The sequence below is a fragment of the Schistocerca gregaria genome, chromosome 1 (genome assembly GCF_023897955.1).
Source record: "Schistocerca gregaria isolate iqSchGreg1 chromosome 1, iqSchGreg1.2, whole genome shotgun sequence".
NCBI classification, from domain to species: domain Eukaryota; kingdom Metazoa; phylum Arthropoda; class Insecta; order Orthoptera; family Acrididae; genus Schistocerca; species Schistocerca gregaria.
In genome coordinates, this window is record NC_064920.1 from 1,101,358,608 (window position 1) to 1,101,378,149 (window position 19,542).

Genomic DNA, 19,542 nt, shown 5'->3' on the forward strand with positions numbered 1-19,542 from the left:
AGGCTCAGCTCTGTACCGAGGGTCTACCAGTGGCCCTATCTGCAACACTACCAATGGAAAACTGTGCATTTATATTGCAAACAAGACTAGCAATTGAGATAACCATCCAAAACTGGAGAGAATCTCCTCCGGTTCAAATAGGAACACATCATTAGTTCCAATATGAGCGACCATTTGCAGTTGGCTGCAACTTGTGCTCTTGAAAGTGTCCAGAAGCAATCGTTCCATATCTGAAATGAAATGTGCCAGTATGCACACAGTGAACACTGAATTTCTTTCCCCTCTTTGTAGCCATATATCTAAGGGGTCCTGTTATACATGAAACTCTGGAGCTCCGAACTATCAGCAATCCCACCATCTGTGGGTGCCAAGATCTTGGGGGCCAAGAGGGTTCCTATGAAACAGGGCAAGCAACTTCATCTGCCTCAGGATGTGTGTTAGCCACTGATAACAACTGAAATCTGTTTGTCAAAAAAACTGGGAGGGCCATTCAATTATGTCCTACCCCTCCAGCCCTAAAGGCATTTTGCCGTTTTTCACTCACCCATGGATGGGGGCGCCACAGTCAGTAGAGGCAATAACAGAGACAGTCATAGTAGTGGACTGAGGGGGGGGGGGGGGAAATTTGGAAAGTACTGTACATATCTCAAATTGCCTCGTTTGGTCCCCTGCGTGATATCCGTTTGCAACAGCCTCAACCAGTGTGACCGTAGCCAGCACCGACTGGAGGTTTGAGCGAAAGGTCAACAACTTGGCTCATATCTGAATGCAGCAATCGGAGTCCTTATCCACACTAAGGATGGTGGAAAAATATGCTAGACCGGGGGGGGGGGGGGGGGGGCGGCTCAGACTTTATCTACTTTATCTACTTCTAGCTTTTGTACCTTTGTTAGTTGTAAAATTTTCTAACTGCCAACCAGATCTACAGTAATGACGACTTATAAATTAGGAAGTAACTTAACTTCATAAAATCTATAAAGCAGAGTTACAGCAAGTTAAACTTATAAATTATAATTATTTAACAATTACTTTGTCAAAATTTTATGAAAAACATAATGAAAATGTTTTTAAAATCCCTAACACCTACTGTGAAAGCTGGAACACCCGCTAGTGGGTTTTATGGAACAGATTGACTACCGGTACAGTAGACACACACACACACACACACACACACACACACACACACACACACACACACACACACACACACACACACAAAGAAATTTAAGAATTTAAGCTAAAATACACACAGTGAGTCAAAATAATTCACCTCTGGTCAGAAGCTTGTTACAACTCACAAACTAAACTCTGTGCAGTGATAGCTATAGTACAAGAGTCTCCTTAGAAAAAGCCATACATGACTATACAAATGAATACGTGCAAGAGCTAAACAAGACAAATTATACTGTTAGTATATTAAGTGGCTTTGATAAGACTCTCATGCACTGTAAAGTTAGAGCAAGACTTCCGTTCTTTTGCACTGATGGAGTTGTACACCACATTTATGGACTGCACCACAGGAATAAAATTGAATTCAGAATGGGGATATACAAAATGAGATGTCGCACAGGGTTTGCTATTGGTTCTGCTCCTATTGTCAACTGGGTATGTCATTTTAATGGGTGTTAAACTGTAATGTTTCACAATTGCATAATTGTAATAGTCTTAGTGTCCAAATATAGCTAATGGTTCGAATGCCTATCTGAATAGTATTGTTCTGTTTTTGCCGTCAGAATTAACTCTCATTGTGTTGAATAATTTTACATGTTTTTCACTCCCTGTTGTCCTATGTTCTGGAGAAATCAACTAGATATTGTGGAATGCGAATAACCACACTCCTTGCAGAAGCTTCTTGAAATTCCTTCGAATCCTGCACTCATCTCTCAGTACATTTATTCCTTAATTCTATTTGTTGTAAAAAAATAAAAATCAGTTTCAATTGGAGTCCGATTTTAACAAGCACAATAAAATACGCAAAAATACTTTCCAAGTTAACTTTGCCTCTTAATCTAGGTTTTTTGTGCTGTTCTCTATGTTCTGCATATGTCTCAAAGCTTCCATCAGAAGTGAAGTAGGGTATTAGGAATCTCTGCTAATTTAAAGAATATTAAACATTTCTTATGATTAACTCATACAAATTATTTGATTAAAAAAGAAAGAAACTTCCACATGGGAAAAATATATTAAAAACAAAGATTCCAAGACTTACCAAGCGGGAAAGCGCCGGCAGACAGGCACAATGAACAAAACACACACACACACACAGAATTACTAGCTTTCGCAACCGATGGTTGCTTCTTCAGGAAGGAGAGGGAAAGACGAAAGGATGTGGGTTTTAAGGGAGAGGGTAAGGAGTCATTCCAATCCCGGGAGCGAAAGCTAGTAATTCTGTGTGTGTGTTTTGTTCATTGTGCCTGTCTGCCGGCGCTTTCCCGCTTGGTAAGTCTTGGAATCTTTGTTTTTAATATAAATTATTTGATTATGTAGATTCAAGACAAAAGATGCATATTGCTTGCAGAATTTGCACTCCATAGATTTGTAACTAATTTTCAAGTCGCGTTTCTTAATAAAATTATATATTTTTCATCTCTCCTTTCATTCCATATTTAGAGATCCTAATTAATAACTGTGCACTGCTGTCATTAATATTATTAGCTTTCTTTAATGCACCCAATAATTTCTGAAATGTAAATGCTGTAGTTTTTTCCAAGACTGGCTGAAGTTAAGAAGCTGTAATCGTAGGTGTCTGCGTGCTGGTGTTGGAAGCCATCGACATCCTGTTTGGAAGATCACAGGAGCGCTCTGAAAGTGCAAGTGTCATGAGAAGAGTAGCAGGAGAACTTGCTCTGCTCCTGGAACGTGCTGACAGTGTTCCAGGGTTGGTGGTCATTGCTACAGTGACACGCCCTGGTGATCTGGATCCTGCTCTGAGGCGACCAGGCAGGTTGTCCACTGAGGTGAGTGTCCTGTGAGCCCAGAGATAATATATGTCTCAAATATTATTTCCTGTAGCAGTATTGAGAGTCCCATAGCATTAAATATCCATGAATGTGCCCGAGGTGTAGTGATGTGTAGGGACATAGACGGTAGTCAGATAAATATTTATTTTCTGTGTTTGTTTGTATTAAATTCAGAATGCAGTACACATCGAGATTCCAACATGCATAGCTAACCTACAACTGATTTCTTTTACACTGATGCAAATCTCAGCTTCTACATTAACCTGTTGCAGTAGTTCTTTTATGCTTCTCCCTGCCTCATCCTTAGAAGCAGCGTGGTGGCTTCTACTGGCACTGTAGAATGTGTTCATTCTATCAGTTACAATGTATGTTGCATGATTATTGCTTGTGATAACAGCATATCTGAAACATTCAGGCTTTAAGGGAGTAATTATCACTTTGTGCCACCAGCAGAAAGTACCTTGCTAATTATATACTATGGGTACATGACATTGCAACAAACGAATTGCTGCATTAGGTTAACATAATTATTAGGATTAGTTGTCAATGTGTAGAAATTTATATTCCATAGCAGAAATAGATTTGCTAAGATACCAGATATTTGGAAGAAAGGCTGGAATGTCTAGCCCATTGCTAAATTTAGAAGTGGACATGCTACATATATATTTATCGGAGTGGTTACTGGGTGAATCAGCACTGTAAAAAATTCAATAATTAACTTCTGTTGCTAGGATAATGTATTGGTGTTTTATGCTGCTTGTGTATTTACATTGAAATCAACAACATTCAAGTTATGATGCTCATCATAATTAGAAGAAATTGAACAAAGGAAAATCCAGGGTGGCCTCTGCATCTCCTTAAAAGAAATGGCGTTGGACTAGTTATCAGCAAACTGTTACTGTACTGATTGGCACACATTAGCATATACATATTTGTTTTTCATTTTATGTGATGCAATATAGAGTTATCATAATGGTGGTAGGAGCACCTCATTTATATGAAGGCTTTATTTTTTCTTGACAGACCTGTTGATTTGTTAGCAAATTTCAGTTCCGTTTGTAAATATACAACTGCAGTCAAACTTCATACCTCATTGAAATGAGGAACAGGATCGCAACAGTTTAATGCTGTTAGCTTATCATTATGACTATCACATGTAATGTTTCAGAAAATAAAGGAAAAAAGAAGTATTTGTAAGAAGTATAAAAATGTTAAGCTCTCCCGGTATGAAGATTGGTTTGAGCACAACAGTGCTTTGCTTTTACTAGTCCATTTGGCTGTGGTAACGCACTTACCTTCCTCTGACATTTGAACTGACTTACCATGTCAGATATGAGGGGATGTCTTGTTTGGAAAATGTGGAAAATGAAGGTGGAGCTCACACTTTGTAGTTGACAGGAATGATGGTGAACGTTTGCTACAGAGCTGAGCAGAGGGCCCGAATAAGAGGCTGACGTTTCTGCGATCGTGTAGGTTGCAGATTCTTTGACTTGTACCATATGGTGGATTTTGGGGGAGGAGTGTTGTTGGATTCCACTTCATAGGTCAGGGGTTCATTACACACACTAGGTGACAGTATTGCGGAAGTATAAAAATAGAAATTCTGTCTTGAAGGATGGAAGTCAAACATGTGAGGAGGGTAGCCATGGGAAACATTGGTATTATGTTTGTAAATTATCATAACTGTATTAGGAAAGAATTAGAGCTGCAGGTGCCAGTAGAAAGAACTGAATCAGAAAATCATTGTAGCTGGCTAAATCTGGAGACAAGTTCAGCAGAAGTTTTTAACAAGGATCTAATCGTGTTTCGAAAGAATGTGGTTGTTGGTGTTACGTTTGTTGCTATTAGAACTTGGTTATATTTTTGTGAAATTGAAGTAGATAGTTGCTGCAACTTAGTTTGGCTAGAGGAATAAATTAATATTCGCTTCCTTTTACCTTCAGTATGTTGACGAAAATACTTGTTAAAAGTTGATGGTAGGCATAAAACATCATTCAGAGCGTATTAAAAGGGATTCTCCAAAAATTATTTAGGGCAATTAATTCATGAGTTCTCATGAAGAATAGTTGAGATAACATACTTGACCTCTTTACAACAAACAATCCTCAGCAAATACTGTTTGTTGTGACAGATACAGTGATTAATGACCACATGGTTGTAGTGAGACTGAATCTGCGACATCCAAAGCCACTAAAAATATACACAACATACATCTTATTTTTAAAAAAGCAGACAAAAATTCACTTGAGGTGTTCCTAAGACAGTCTCCATTTCTTCCAAACTGTGTAAGCGTAGATCAGATGTGGCTTAAATTAAAAGAAATAGCATTGATGGGCATGAAGAGATTCATACCAAGTAAATTAATAAGAGATGTATTAGATCCATAATTGTACACAAAGTAGATAAGGGCACTTTGTAGAAGCAACGAAAAAACATACCAAATTTAATCTAAGACAATATTTTATGGAAGCTTGAAATTTAGCAGAGACTTCAGCACAAGATACTTTTAACAGTTTCCACAATGTAACTCTCTCAAACTCTGGCAGAAAATCCAGAGATCCTGCTCATATGTAAAGTATATCAGTGGCAAGGTACACTCAGTACCTCCACGCTGTGATGGAAATGGCAGTGTTACTGATGACAGCGCCTTAACATTGGGTTACTAAACATGGTTTTCCAAAAATCAGTCAGCTAAGAAGATGAAATACATATTCCAGAACTAGCCATTACCCAAGGCTGCACTTGTTTCTCAGTAGTTGTGTTACGGCGAGTGGTGGCGAGTAAGTCATTGTACGTGCAATTAAGTCACCTACCCTCACATCTCTTCCTGTTCCGATGAGTACAACTGCTGAGGCGATTTACCCCCCCCCCCCCCCCCTCCCTCTTCCTTGCAGGTGCACTGCCCCAGTGCACGACAGGGTAGCATACTGATGAATGAATAAGTAGCATTGCTGCTGCGCATATGTCGCATATGTATCATGCTACTGAAGTAACTATACAGCATACAAAACGCACATTATACAACACATTTAATAGTTTATTAACATAACTTGGGTTAACTGATGTTAAAAATGTTCCATCCTCTTCCTCACACTCTATAGTAGCCTTCATTCTTCTTGAGGCTTTAAGCTACCTTCATACCAAATTTCATTTAAATCAATTCTGTGTTTCAGTCTTGAAAACATAACAGACAGTTATTTTCGCATTTAATGATATTAGTATGGAAATATGAGTTACACATTGAGGATTGTAAGAGTATAAGCCTGTATTCATTACGTTGAACTGTATTGTGAAGACAATATCCATTGATGAAAATACCTTCACAAATGTGATACAGTTCAAACGTTAATGAATAACTAGCTTTTTCAAAGAGTAAGTAGCTCTTTCAAAGAGTAAGTAGCTCTTTCAAAGAGTAAGTAGCTTTTTCAAAGAGTAAGTAGCTTTTTCCCTATGTGACGTTATATTAAATATCTTTTTCATGATCAGATTTTGATGAAATAAAGCCTATACGTTGCTCCAAGCTTTGTTTCAGTTACCTGTGAAAATTTCTTGAAAATTTGGTTAGTATTATGAGAGATCAGTGTGTTCAAACGGTTTTATTATCAGTGTAGATTAAAATCAAGAACAGCTGACAACATTAATTACTTAAAGTGGATACCATCATTGTAGTCAAGCAACTTAAGTCAGTAAATAAAGGCAAGAAAGTCCTGATAAGTGAGCTGTGGCAGTAATTAAAATCAAGATATCTTTGCTTGCAGTGTGATCTTTTTACAAAATTTCAGTCAACAGTTTTCTCATTCGAATGCAAAAATATTTTATGCCCTCCCATCTACTTAGGGAGAAGTAACCTTCATAATAAAATAAAAGAAATCAGAGCTCACACAGAGAGATTAAAGTGCTCATGTTTGCACGTGCTATTCAAGAGTGGAACAGTTGATAAATGGTCTGTGAACCCTCTGCCAAGCATGTAATGTGAATTGCAGAGCCAGAGCAGTTGTGTAAATTAGACATAGACATAGCTTAATGTGGATGCGGAACAGTGGTGAATATTTTCATATGTCACATTGACATATCATTGCCATAGGTGAAAGAAGCAATAAGTAACAGAAGAAATCTACGACCATGTGCGGTAGTGTGGCACTTACCCATTCAGGCATTGTACCGCAAATTGCAGAACTTTCTTGGAAGCAGAGAGCTATTCGTATCGTCCACAGCTACCTTTCTGCTGGTAGAACTTCACCTCTGAGGCACTAGGGGGCAGCAGCTACACTTCCTGGAGCCTCTGCACTTTTCTGGAAAGTTTGAGAGCCGGTTGGTCACACTCTGAAGGACAAATTTCATTCACCTGTTTAAGTTTGTTCGATCTGTAGCAGAAAAGACACATTTGTCTTGTGGGAGCCTTATTCATTACAGTTGGTTATAACGGGGTATTTAGACACAAATGAAATTCTTAGAATGTTAAATGAATGATTCCACGACTCTGGCTCAGTAGGAGTCATGGATGATACTGTTTGGTTTCAGATTTTGAAGATTCTGAATATACAGGCAATGAAAATGCTACTATTTTTATTGTGGCCAACATAATTTGTAAAGTTTACTGCTTTATCATTTCCAACAACTGACAGAAACGATGATGCTGAATTGACACAGTCTTGTGCAGCCTCTGTGCCTCAGAGAAAAAATAAAACATTACACAAGAAATCTGATGCTGGACGAGGATAGGGTACCATGGATGCACTGTCAACACTTCCTGTGTTCGATTGTTCCTGCAACTAGATATGATTAGAATTACAAAAACTGAGACAAATTGAATTGCAGGTAGTAATTGCTGAGTAATGCATACAAAATACATCGAAATCTAATAGTATTTGGGGCAAATCAGAAATGGAGAAGATAAAGAATTGTCACTGTCCATCCCGGATTTTCCATTGTTTGATTTGAAGTTAAAAAAATTCTTGGTTTTTGCTATTCTTATCAACCTCTACATCTACATCTATACTCTGTAAACCATTTTGAAATTCAAGGCAGAGGGTATACCCATTATACCAATTGAAATGGTCTCTTCCCATTTCATTTGTGCATGGAGTGCAGGAAGAAAGATTGTTAGAATGCTTTTGTGCTTCTGTGTCCTTACGACTGCTATGTGAGTGACAAGTGAGTGGTTGCTATGTATTACTAGAGTCTGCAAGAAAAGCTGGTTCTTGAAACTTTGTTAGTAGGCTTTCTCAGGTTAGTGTACATGTATCTTAGAGTCTGACATTTCAGTTACTTCAGCATCTCTGTGGCACTCTCCCAAGGGTCGGACAAACCTGTGACCATTTATGCTGTCCTCGTCGATATACATTCAATATCCCCTGTGAGTGCTATTTGGTAGGGATCGCACATGCTTGAGCAATGTACTAGGATGGGTTGCATGGGGGGTTTGTATGCAATATCCATTGCAAACTGGTTGCACTTCCCCAATATTCCACCCATAAAACCGTCTACCACCAGCTTTACCCATGACTGAGCGTATATGATCACTCCATTTCATACCCCTACAAAATGTTACACCCAGGTATTTGTATGATTTGGCCAATTCCAACTGTGACTCTATAGTCATGGTTTTTGGTTTTTGGTTTTGTTTTGTTTTGTTTTGTTTTGTTTTGTTTTGTTTTGTGTGTGTGTGTGTGTGTGTGTGTGTGTGTGTGTGTGTGTGTGTGTGTGTTTTAGTGAACAATTTTACATTTCTGAACATTGAAAGTTAGTTGCCAATCTTTGCTCCACTTTGAAATTTTAAGATCCGACTGAATAATTATGCAGCTTCTTTCGGACAGTACTTCATTGTAGATAACTGCATCATCTCAAAAAGTCTGAGAATACTATTAATATTGTCCATCGGGCCCTGGAGCTTTGTTCAATTTCAATGATTACAGCTGTCCCTCAACACCGTTGACACTAACACTTACTTGACTCAACTTTTCAGTGTTACGAGGGTTAAGTTGGAGAAATTCTCCTGGGTTTTTCTTTGTAAAGGAACATTTGAAAATGGAGTTAAAAATTTCCAGTTTTGCTTTGCAACCCTCAATTTTAGTTCTCGTGTCATTTGCAAGTGACTGGACACTAACTTTGATGCCACTAACAGCTGTTACATACGGCCAGGATTTCTTTGGGTTTTGTGTAATATCATTAGATAAAATTCTGTTATGGTTGTCACTGAAGGCTTTACGAGTTGCTCTCTTGGCAGCTAAATATGTTTAATTCAGCAAATCTCCGTCTGCAGCTCTAAGCTTTGTTTCAAACCTGTTATGCAGTTGTATCTGTTTCTTTAAAATTTTCTTTGCAGTAACTGTATACCATGGAGGGTCTCTCCTATTATGAACTGCTCTATTGGATACCTATCTGTCCAGTGCATGGTCAACAATTCTTTTAAACTTGAGCCAAGCTCCTGCCCTGTGCTGAAAATTTCAAGTTCCTCATTCAGATTATGATGCTATTGCTTTTTTATTTACTTTACTCGACATATATACTTTCCATTTGTTTTGGATTTCCTTTGTACTTTTGTAATTGTTGTTGCTATGACTGCATCATCATCGCTGATATGTTTTGATATGGACATCCTGAAAGAGGTCAGGTGTATTTGTTGCCATTCGATCCAATACATTTCCATCATGAGTGGGGTTGTGATTTATCTGTTCTAGGTAGTTTCCAGAGAAGACATTTAGTACTGTTTAATAGGATGTCTTGCCATGCGCACCACTAGCAAAATTGTAATTTTCTCTATTGATTCTTAGATGATTAAAAATCTTCACCAATGATTACAATATGAGTGGGGGGGGCGCTTACATATAAGTGAACTGAGGTGTGTGTGAAGTTTACAGTTAAGTTTACCCATTCCAGTTAATGATTCTGTTTTGCACAAATGATGAAACACTATTGGAAATAGTTTACGGTGTGGTTGCTGTCTTCCCAATAGTGTCATGCTATTACCTGCCCATTGGCAATTGCCATCCATATGTAAGGACCATGTCGACCTGTTCCTTTTTGGTATATAGTGGCATTGTCTCTCTGCGCTGCTTTAAACACAACACGTTTGCACCAGAGAGTGTCGGCAATAGCAGTGAAGCGGATGCCCAATAGTACTGATGTGTGTGTGCACTTGTCATGGACATCATTACTGTTCTCTTGACTATGAAGCTAAAACACTAGTACACATGGAACATTGTCACTGCCTGGTATGTTCTTGTGTGTGCTTTTGGTCATTGAAACCTGCACTGTCTAGAATCTTGTACCCCCCCCCCCCCCCCCCCCCCCCTTCACTCTTCCCCCATCCTCCTGCCTTGGGGCTCACAACTCTTGTGAAGGCATTTTTAGCTACAAAGTGGCCCCAGCATTACTTACTTTCCATGCTGAAAGCTTATACTTACAGCATCCCTTTCCCCCTCTGCCTCTCCGTCAGATGGTTTACTTTGTGCAGTCTCTGCTTGAACCTGTTTTATGATGGGACTCGTGTTTCCACTTCTGGCATTTTCTACAACTTTTCAGTAAATAAATGTGTGGTCCCAATTGTTGTGTTTGACCTGCTGCCAATTTTCAAAATTCTCCAGAAGTGTGGATTGTGCAGCGAGGTCAGCCAATGTGATGTATGCTCCACATTTGTGTCTTTCCACCTTTGCATCATTCCCCTTGATAAAGTTGTACACCCAAAACCCAGCGCAGTAGCCATCTTGTTCTGGGGGGCGGGAGTCATCAAGTACCTGCATGGTGATAGCCCCCCCCCCCCCCCCCCCCCGACCAAGCAGGGATTGCTCCGGGCAATGGATTACTGGCAAGGTAGCCATTGCTGACGTTGGATGGTGCCTATGGGTAGAGCCCCCATTCGGAGTGGGTGGCACCATGGTGGATGGCTGCAAACGAAGCAGATGAAGCTATCTCCTGCTGGTGGCCCCAGCAGTCTAGGATGGAAAGTCCTCATTTAATGCAGAGAGATACAACCCTAAAATGTTTCCTTTCCTGACGATGCTGTCAGAGGAACATAGGGCTATGCAGCAAGCAGAGACACTCCCCCACCTCTGCAATACTTGGTTTGCGTAAGGACTGGTGACGATTCCCTCTTGGCCAGAAAGCCCTTGTTCTTTCTGGAGAACATAGATGGCAAGTTTATGGAAATGGCAGCAATCTCTAAACTGGGAAGTGGGTCAATTTTGATCAAAACAGCATCTCCTACCCACTTATGGGCGCTGATCGCTTGTAACAAGGTGGATGACATGCTGATGACTGTCACTCCCCATAATAGTCTAAATATGGATCAGGGCATAATTTTTCACAGAAATCTGCTCTTGCAATCTGGTGATCAGCTATGCACCAACTTGGAATGACGGGGTATACATTTGTCCGTCATGGCCATAGAGGCCAAAGGACAATAGGGTTGCCACCGATGCCTTCATCTTGGTTTTAGAGGGCAATTCATTGTCTGAAAAGGTCAAGGTGATGGTACACCAATGTGATGTGAAACCGTAAGTAACCGCCTCCCTGTGGGTGGTACTTGAAGTTTTTGGAACTTGGGCACAGGTCTTCATGTTGCAATGTTAGTACCATCTGTAGAGATTGTTGATGACTGCTGCATGTGAACTCTCCTTGTATCCTGCCCCACATCTTTGTCAACTGCAGAAAGTGCCATTCTTGCTGCTTGCCAGATTGCACCGTTTTCCAGAGAGAGAAGAAAATACAAGAACATAAGACTTGGGACAAACTAACTTATCAAGAAGCCAAGTAGTAATACAAGCAGTTGGATTCAGCATGTATGACAGTGTCATATGCTACATCTGTGAAGATGAAGATGTTGCTCCCTTTCGCAACAGTAGTCCCGCCCGTTACACCTTTTACTCTGGGCCCTCAGGCTCGCTTGACCATGCCTGCCCCCTCCCCCTGCCGATGGTTTGGGCCTCTCCTCTTTCTGTCCCCCCCCCCCCCCCCCCCCCACCCCACCCCTCCACCAACTTCTGGATCATTGGCTTCCCACCCACTGAGGACATTGGCCAGGATGTGGTCCCTCAGGACACTTCCTTCCAATGTTTCTTGTGCCTTTTAATACAACAGCCTATGGCTGTTTGGGTAGGGGCATTTCAGGATATAGCTATCTGCACTGTTTACCTCCCTCCCTATAGTAAAGTGTCTCGGAACATCTTATTTGCATTGGTTTCTCAGCTCCCCCCACCTTTCCAGTGCCCATAACTCTTTGTGGGGGTGGAACAATGATCGCTGACCACAGTAAAGACCTCAAAGATGTAGTAGCACAACTTGACTTTTGCCTCTTGAGTGCTTGTGACTCCACACTCTTCAGAGGGGTGCACAGAACTTTCTCAGTTCTTGACCTTTTCATCTGCAGCCCTAGTCTTCTCCCATCCATCCCCTAGAGTGTCCAGGAATACTGGTGTGGTAATAACCCCTTCTCAAACTTCCTGTCTCTCCCTCAGCCTCACTTTGCAGGATGCCTGCCCAGATGGGCTTTCAATGTTGTTGACTGCAGTGTTTCACCTCTGCTGACGTCCTTGGCTCCCTGCCGCTTGGAGATATTGATGAGACAGCCCAGAATACAACTACAGCCATTCTTTCGGCTGCTGATTTAGTGATCCCCCTGTTCCGCGGGAATGCTTTGACAGAGGGCAGTACCTCGGTGGTCATCAGAAATCAGAGGCCATTAGAGATTGTATGTGGGCTCTCCAGTGCCATGAGCAGTACCCATTGATGGCACAAATAATTGCCTTTAAATGGCTCTGTGCCCAGGTGGCAGGAGTGAGAATGCTGGGAATGGTACATTTCAACCATCAGATCACGCATCTCTCCTTTGCAGGTTTGAGCAAAGCTCATAAGTCTTGTGACATTTGCCTGTTTTATTTCTTTGTTGGTAGTCCTTGGTGTCAATGTAATGCATTGTTATACTGGCTGAAAAATGGGGGGTGGAAATTCAACACACTACTGTAAATGATGTAGCCGACAGTTGCACAGTTGAGTTTCACAATTCTTTACTTCCACTGTTTTCAAGCCTGTCCGCGCCCCCCCCCCCCCCATTATTAGATGGTTAGATGGCCAGTTCACTATTGGTAAATGTTAATCCTCATTAATTGGTTGCAGGCAAACATCAGCATACTGCTACAAAAGTTTGCTGTTGAACATCTATGAGCAGTAAATACTTAACCACACAGTTCAGTTTTTTCAGAATAATACAGAATGTTTGACACTATTTCTCAAATAAATTGAACTGACACTATTTTAACACACTTATTCCACTGTTAAGTTAATGCATTATTGTTACGCTAACTGACACAGACTTCTTGTATGAAAATTGGCCATGGAGTGACTGTCTTGGGACCAAAAATTGGGCCTTTATATATCCTCACAATAACAGATACTGGAACTATACATTGTTCAACATTTAATTTACAGAAATTACAATTAAAACATACCTCATTCAATTAACTGAATCCATTAAATTCCTTCTTTTTAAGGGTTTCTTCTACAGCAAAGGTAGGCTGAATTATTTGTTTAAATAATGAAATTAACAGATATAGTTATGCAAACAATGCTTTTGACAAATCTGGTAATTATTTTGGAAATAATTAAGGGCTGGCATAGCTGATGTGTTTTCGAGTAGAGCCAAATAAATACTTTAAGAATCCTAGTAGTTCTTCCAAATGTTTAAAATTGGTACACAATTTAGATCAGGTACTATGTTTTTTAAGACTGAGGGCCAACCTTTCTCTTTTATGGAAATGCAGATTATACTCATTTATGTTAATGATGATTAGACAAAAAATGAAAAAAATGGATTTAAGGAGGCAGATGGCAAAAGAAGAGTGGAAGTAAAGAGATCCCAGCTTGCTTCGTCACAGTCTCTATGGATACCAGCCACCTACAAGTGTACCTGGTATTACCTTGAATGGCGCTGTCTGCACCATCACCAAACAATTATGCTCAATCTTCTGCATGTGAGAATTATCAACCTGCCTTTCATGTCCTAAAACAGGAGTTGGAGCGAAAGCAATTACCTTTTACTACATGCCACCTGAAGCCACATTCCCCATTCAGCGAATGGGAATTCGTTGGTGTCCTAGCTCACTGCTCTGTTACACCACCAGGGCCAGACTGCATCCACAACCAAATGCTCAAATACCTATCAGTGGATTAATGGTGTCACACCCATGCCTTCTTAAATTTCATATGGATTGAGGGAGACTTTCCTTTGCAATGACAAGAAAGCATCATCATCCCAGTAACGAGACTGGGTAAGCACCCTCTAGAGATGGACAGTTGTCATGCAATTAGTCTCACCAATGTTCTCAGTAAGTTGCTTGAATGTATGGTGAGCCAGCAGCTGTGTTGGCTCCTTGAGTCTCGGAGTCTTCTGGCTGTCGTAGGGTGGGTTTTGCCAAGGCCTTTCCACTACTGATCATGATTTGCCTGGAGCCTGCCATCCAAGCAGCATTTGTCCGACATCAACACCTTACACACATCATCTTCAAAATGCAAAAGGCGTACGACACCACATGGAGACATCACATCCTCGCTTCCTTACACAAGTGGAGTCTCTGGGCTCTGTTCCTGATTTTTGCGCAGAACTTCTTGTCTCATTGTACTTTCTGGGTTCAAGTTGGTGCAGTTTTTCCTATATCCAAGAGGATGGGGTCCTGCAGTGCTCTGTACTGAGTGTCTCTCTCTTTCTAGGAGCCATCAGTGGTCTAACAGCAGCTGTGGGGTCCTTAGTATCACCTTCCTTGTATGCTGACAACTTTTGGTTCTATTGTAGCTCCTGTAGTATGGGTGTTGCTGAATGTCGACTGCAAGGAGCCATGCAAAATGTGCGGTCATGGACTGTCACCCATAGCTTTAGGTTTTCAGCCACCAAGATTCACATTGTGCACTTCTATCAATGTCGTACCATTCACGCACAACCAGAACATTAACTCGACAACCGACCACTCACTTTTTTTGAGTGGTCTTTAATGCTCTGTTGATGTGGATTCCCCATATTCGCCAGCTTAAGCAAACATGCTGCACGAACCTTAATAAACTTCATTGCCTGAGTGACACTAGCTGTGGTGCGGATCGTACTACCCTCCTGCAGCTTTACAAAGCCCTGATACAATCCCATCTTGATTATGGGAGTCTGGCATGCAGTTCAGCATTGCCCTGAGCATTGCGGGTACTGGATCCGATACACTACTGCAGGGTTCAACTTGACAGGAGCCTTTTGAGCTAGCCTTATGGTGGGGTCTCTCCATTGTGGATAGGGTGCCAACAACAGCTTGTCAATTATGCTACACACAAATGCAGCTCTGTTAAGCATCTGAACTACCATCACGTCTGCCAAAACACGGACATCCATCTCCTGCAATGGCGGCCCTATGAACTTCAGTTGTTTCCTCTACCACTTCTCCTCAGGGCCCACTTCTGTAGACCTCTGTCGTGAGTCCCTCCATGGTGAACCTTGACCTTTGACAATGTCCGAAAACCTGTTCATTGTGAGGCCCTCCGCCACCAATTTTTCTTCATCCTTGGCTCATCCCGGGGTTCGGAAGTAGTCTATACTGATGGCTCAATGGTTGCTGTAATGCAGGCTTTGCTTGTACTCATGTGGAACATACTGAACAGTGCTTCTTGCTGGATGGCTGTAATGTTTTCACTGTGGAGTTGGTAGCCATCTCTTGTGCTCTTGAGCATATCCTTTCCTGCAGCAGTGAGTCCTTTATCATGTGTAGCAACTCCTTGAGCCATTTGCAAATCTCAACTAGTGTTACCCTCACAATTCCTCAGTCATAGCTGTCCAAGATTCCCAGTATGCCCCTGAATAGTGTGGACACTTAGTGACCTTTGTCGGGATCCAGATGATGTTGGGATCCTGGGGAATGAACACATTTATGGCTTGGCCACACTGGCTACCATCAAGCTGACTCTTGAGATCGACATTCCAGATAAAGACCTCCAATCGACACTGTCATAAAGTTGTAGGGATCTGGAATATGAAATGGCTCACTCTGACTTCACCAAACAAACTTTGGGTGATAAACGAGACTACAAATCTATGGAGGTTCTCCATGCAGGCCTTTCCCAAGGACTCTGCCGTCCTTTGCCGACTCTGCATGGGCCGTACTTAACTGACTCGTGGCCGTCTCCCCCTTCACGAAGATCCACCCCATGTCATTGTGATTGCCATTTGGTGGTGGTCCATAGTTTGTTGAATTGCCCTCACATAACCATCCTGCGGCAGACTGTTAATCGTCCCGACTCGCTACCCCTGGTTTAGGGGGCAGTGCCTCAGTAGCTGAACTAATTTTATGTTTTCTTCATGAAGGAGCCTTTTACCACTTAACCTTATCCACCCATTGAGGGCTTGACAGGACACTGTTGTGCCTCTGGCCAGGCAGGGCTGCGGCTCTCTGGGCTTGGTGGTCCAACCCGGCCCTTACCCTCCCTGCTCTTTTACCCTTCCTCTCCCCACTCAGTTGGTCTGTTAGACTTGTTTGTTGTTGGTCTATCTGTGTTTTTCTTGACCTGTCCGTGTTGCTAGCCCTAGGCAATTTGTGAATGGGGTACCTCTGGCAAGTGGTGATGAGGATGTATGTCCCCTCATTGCACTCTCCTTTCATGGGCTTCTGGGTGCTCCCTAAATGGAGAGTTTGCCTGCCTTTCTTCCTGTGTCTCCCTTTCTTCTTTTTTGTCTCTTATCTTGTCTTTGTTGACCTTTGGTAAAGCTTGGGGTTTTCTTCCCCAGGGTTTTGCCTGGTAAACCATCTTTGATGTACATCTGTGCAGACCTATCTGTTTGAGGAAAAGGGGACTGATGACCTGGTAGTTTCGTCCCTTTAATCATCCAACCAACCTCTTCCTTTAAGTGTGTGCACCTGCCTTGGGTTGCATTTCTCGCCATATACACATATAGACTTTTTTTTCTCCTTGCCTCCTCAGGAATTGTTTTCCAAAAGGGTCAAGAAGCCAAATATCACTGCTTGCAAGAGAAAATCAGTAATTGCTGTGAAGAATTAAGAGAACATCTCTAACTTGATAAACTTCCATGTAAATATTTTCGGTCCGGCAGACGAAACAGGTTCACTGTTTGATGTTGAGTGACAATAGGGTCACTGAATGTTTCCACGTCCTGTGTAATGATTCCACCAAGAAGCATATAAATTAGGGCTGTTACATCCAGTCAGCTTCATAGCAGGTTCACTGTTAGATGTTGAGTGACAATAGGGTCACTGAATGTTTCCACGTCCTGTGTAATGATTCCACCAAGAAGCATATAAATTAGGGCTGTTACGTCCAATCAGCTTCATAGCTAATTTGCTGCTTTTTCTTTTTGTATATGTGGTGGATGTTTGCCATCCACTGAAGTTAAGCTGTATTTCTGACTAAACCTCATGGGGCATGTGCCAAGTAAAAAATATTCTAATTCGAAAGTGTGACCTAAACTGCTGCCTTGTTTGGTTTGAATCTAGTACTGTACATATACATGTTCAATTTGCAGATACACTTAGGAGTGCCTACTCACCACGAACGAGAACAAATCCTACAGGTGGTGTTGCGTCCATTGGTCAGTCAAATGAAGACGGATGAACTTCATGAAGTGTGTGCAGAGGCGGCAGGGTTCACACAGGGATATGTCGGGGCAGATCTTGCCCTGCTGTGCCAGAATGCTGCGGTGCAGTACAGCACAAATGAGGTGAGAATTTTGTTTGATATATTTGTTTACATTTGACCATCTTTCTTGTCTGATGCCATTGTTGTTGTTATTTTCAAGCTGTGGGCTCCAGCAGAATTTACTGAATTTTTGAGCTATGAATCATTTAGACTAAATAAAAGAAGTACTTACCATATAGTGGAGGCACTGAGCATTAGACAAGTATATAATCAAAACTGAGCGTATAGCTAAGCTTTTGGGTGTTTTCTTCCTCAGAGCTAGCCAACAAACAGAAAAAGCACTTACACATACATGGCAAGTTTTATAGTCCTAGTGCTGTGCCCCGACTGGGCCCAGACAAGTTGTATTGTGACAGTAGCCACAGGAGTACGTGTATGTTGATTGCAGAATGAATTTTCACCCTGCAGTGGAATATACTAATTAGGAGCTTCCTGGAAGATCAAAACTGTGTGCCAGTCTGGGACTTGAACCTAGAAACTTGGCTATTACAGACAATGGAATTGCTGACTGGGCTACTGGGAGGTTATTGTTGCTACACCTCTCTTCTTAGGACAACAAGTACAGTCTTTGCAAGTTGCAGCAATATGTGGCTAAACCTCCTTGGTTACAACTGTCAGATCTGATGGTTGTCATCGCTGTCGTCAATGTTGTCATATGGTGCGCAATGTGATAGTTGTTCAGATTTGGCTGGAGTTATTAAGATTTCGTACATCAGAACACAGTGTTGTTAGAACCTCATGGCATGATTTCATTATTCTTATTTCATAACTGTCATATACAAATGAATTAATAAATCAGTAGTTGCATCTTAGTCAGTCATATTTTCTGAACTTCATACGCCAGTAATTAAATGTTCTAATTAGTCAACAAGTCATAGTTTAAATGGGGAGGTGTTTTTATCATTTAATTGAGGCAAAAAGGATGGGACTCTCAACAGGTGTCGCATGTGTCAAACTAAGATGTAATTGCAATCTTCAGGGACGACTAATGTAAAAATACAGCAATGCTGAGTTTGCAGCATTCTGGCACAGCGACACTTTGTTTTAAAAAAAAACAAAGTTGTAAAGTAGTGATGATTTGGCAACTATAAACTGGGAATAGATGTGACTTCCAGGTTGTGGCACGACCCAAGCAGCATGCCGAGCAGACCAGAGCGACTCTGGAAAAACAAACGAGAGCTGTTCAGTGCACTGATTATTGTGGCGCTGCAAGTAGAATGAGTCTGAGTGAATTATACATGTTTGTTTCTGAGCATGGCAACCAGAGCATTAGTGTGACTCCAGGTGCATTTGGGTAATGCCAGCAGCATTTGGCTGTTGCTGCTGGTAGCAGTCCACACTGTCACTGGCTCTTGTGTTTCTTTCATTATACTGTTCAGAAAATGGCATCACGGGAAGCCTTGATAACAGTTTTTCTATTTAACACCATGAAAATTGTTTTATTATGTGGAAAAGGTTTTCAAAACCATTTCATTTTGGCAGCTTAATTTGAAGCTCTGTTAAAGTTTCATACTGTCTGATAAGTGACTTGCATAAAACACTCAGTTTCTACTGTATGTTGCTCATTGACACTTGGAATCATTCTAGGTCACTGACAGTGTTGTGCTCAACATGTGCATTTCACAATATCATCATCAAATTGTGGTGAAGTTTCTGTTGGCTTCCAACATGTGCTCCATTTAGCACTCATTTTGTCTAAAGCCTGTTCAGTTGCTATTCATGGTATGGAAAAGTGTTTGTTGAAATGTTCTTTCCCTTGATGTAAAACATTTCGAATGTAATATTTGATAAAATGCCTCAACAATGGATTGCCTAACCTCCAATGAATACAAAACGCAACATAACTAATGTCTTCAGTATTGGAGAGTCTGGCGGTACATTAAGATCCCCTTCTTGCATTAAGTGA

General features: G+C 41.3%; 1 protein-coding gene across 1 annotated transcript in view; it reads left to right on the forward strand.

Annotated features, from left to right (window-relative positions):
* LOC126282470 (spermatogenesis-associated protein 5-like protein 1) overlaps positions 1–19,542 on the forward strand; it is a 95,264-nt gene that overhangs the window by 17,664 nt on the left and 58,058 nt on the right. The window contains exons 3-4 of the mRNA XM_049982130.1: positions 2,743–2,957; positions 17,464–17,658. Of these exons, the coding sequence (XP_049838087.1) occupies positions 2,743–2,957; positions 17,464–17,658 (410 nt within the window). The remainder of the gene's footprint in view (positions 1–2,742; positions 2,958–17,463; positions 17,659–19,542) is intronic.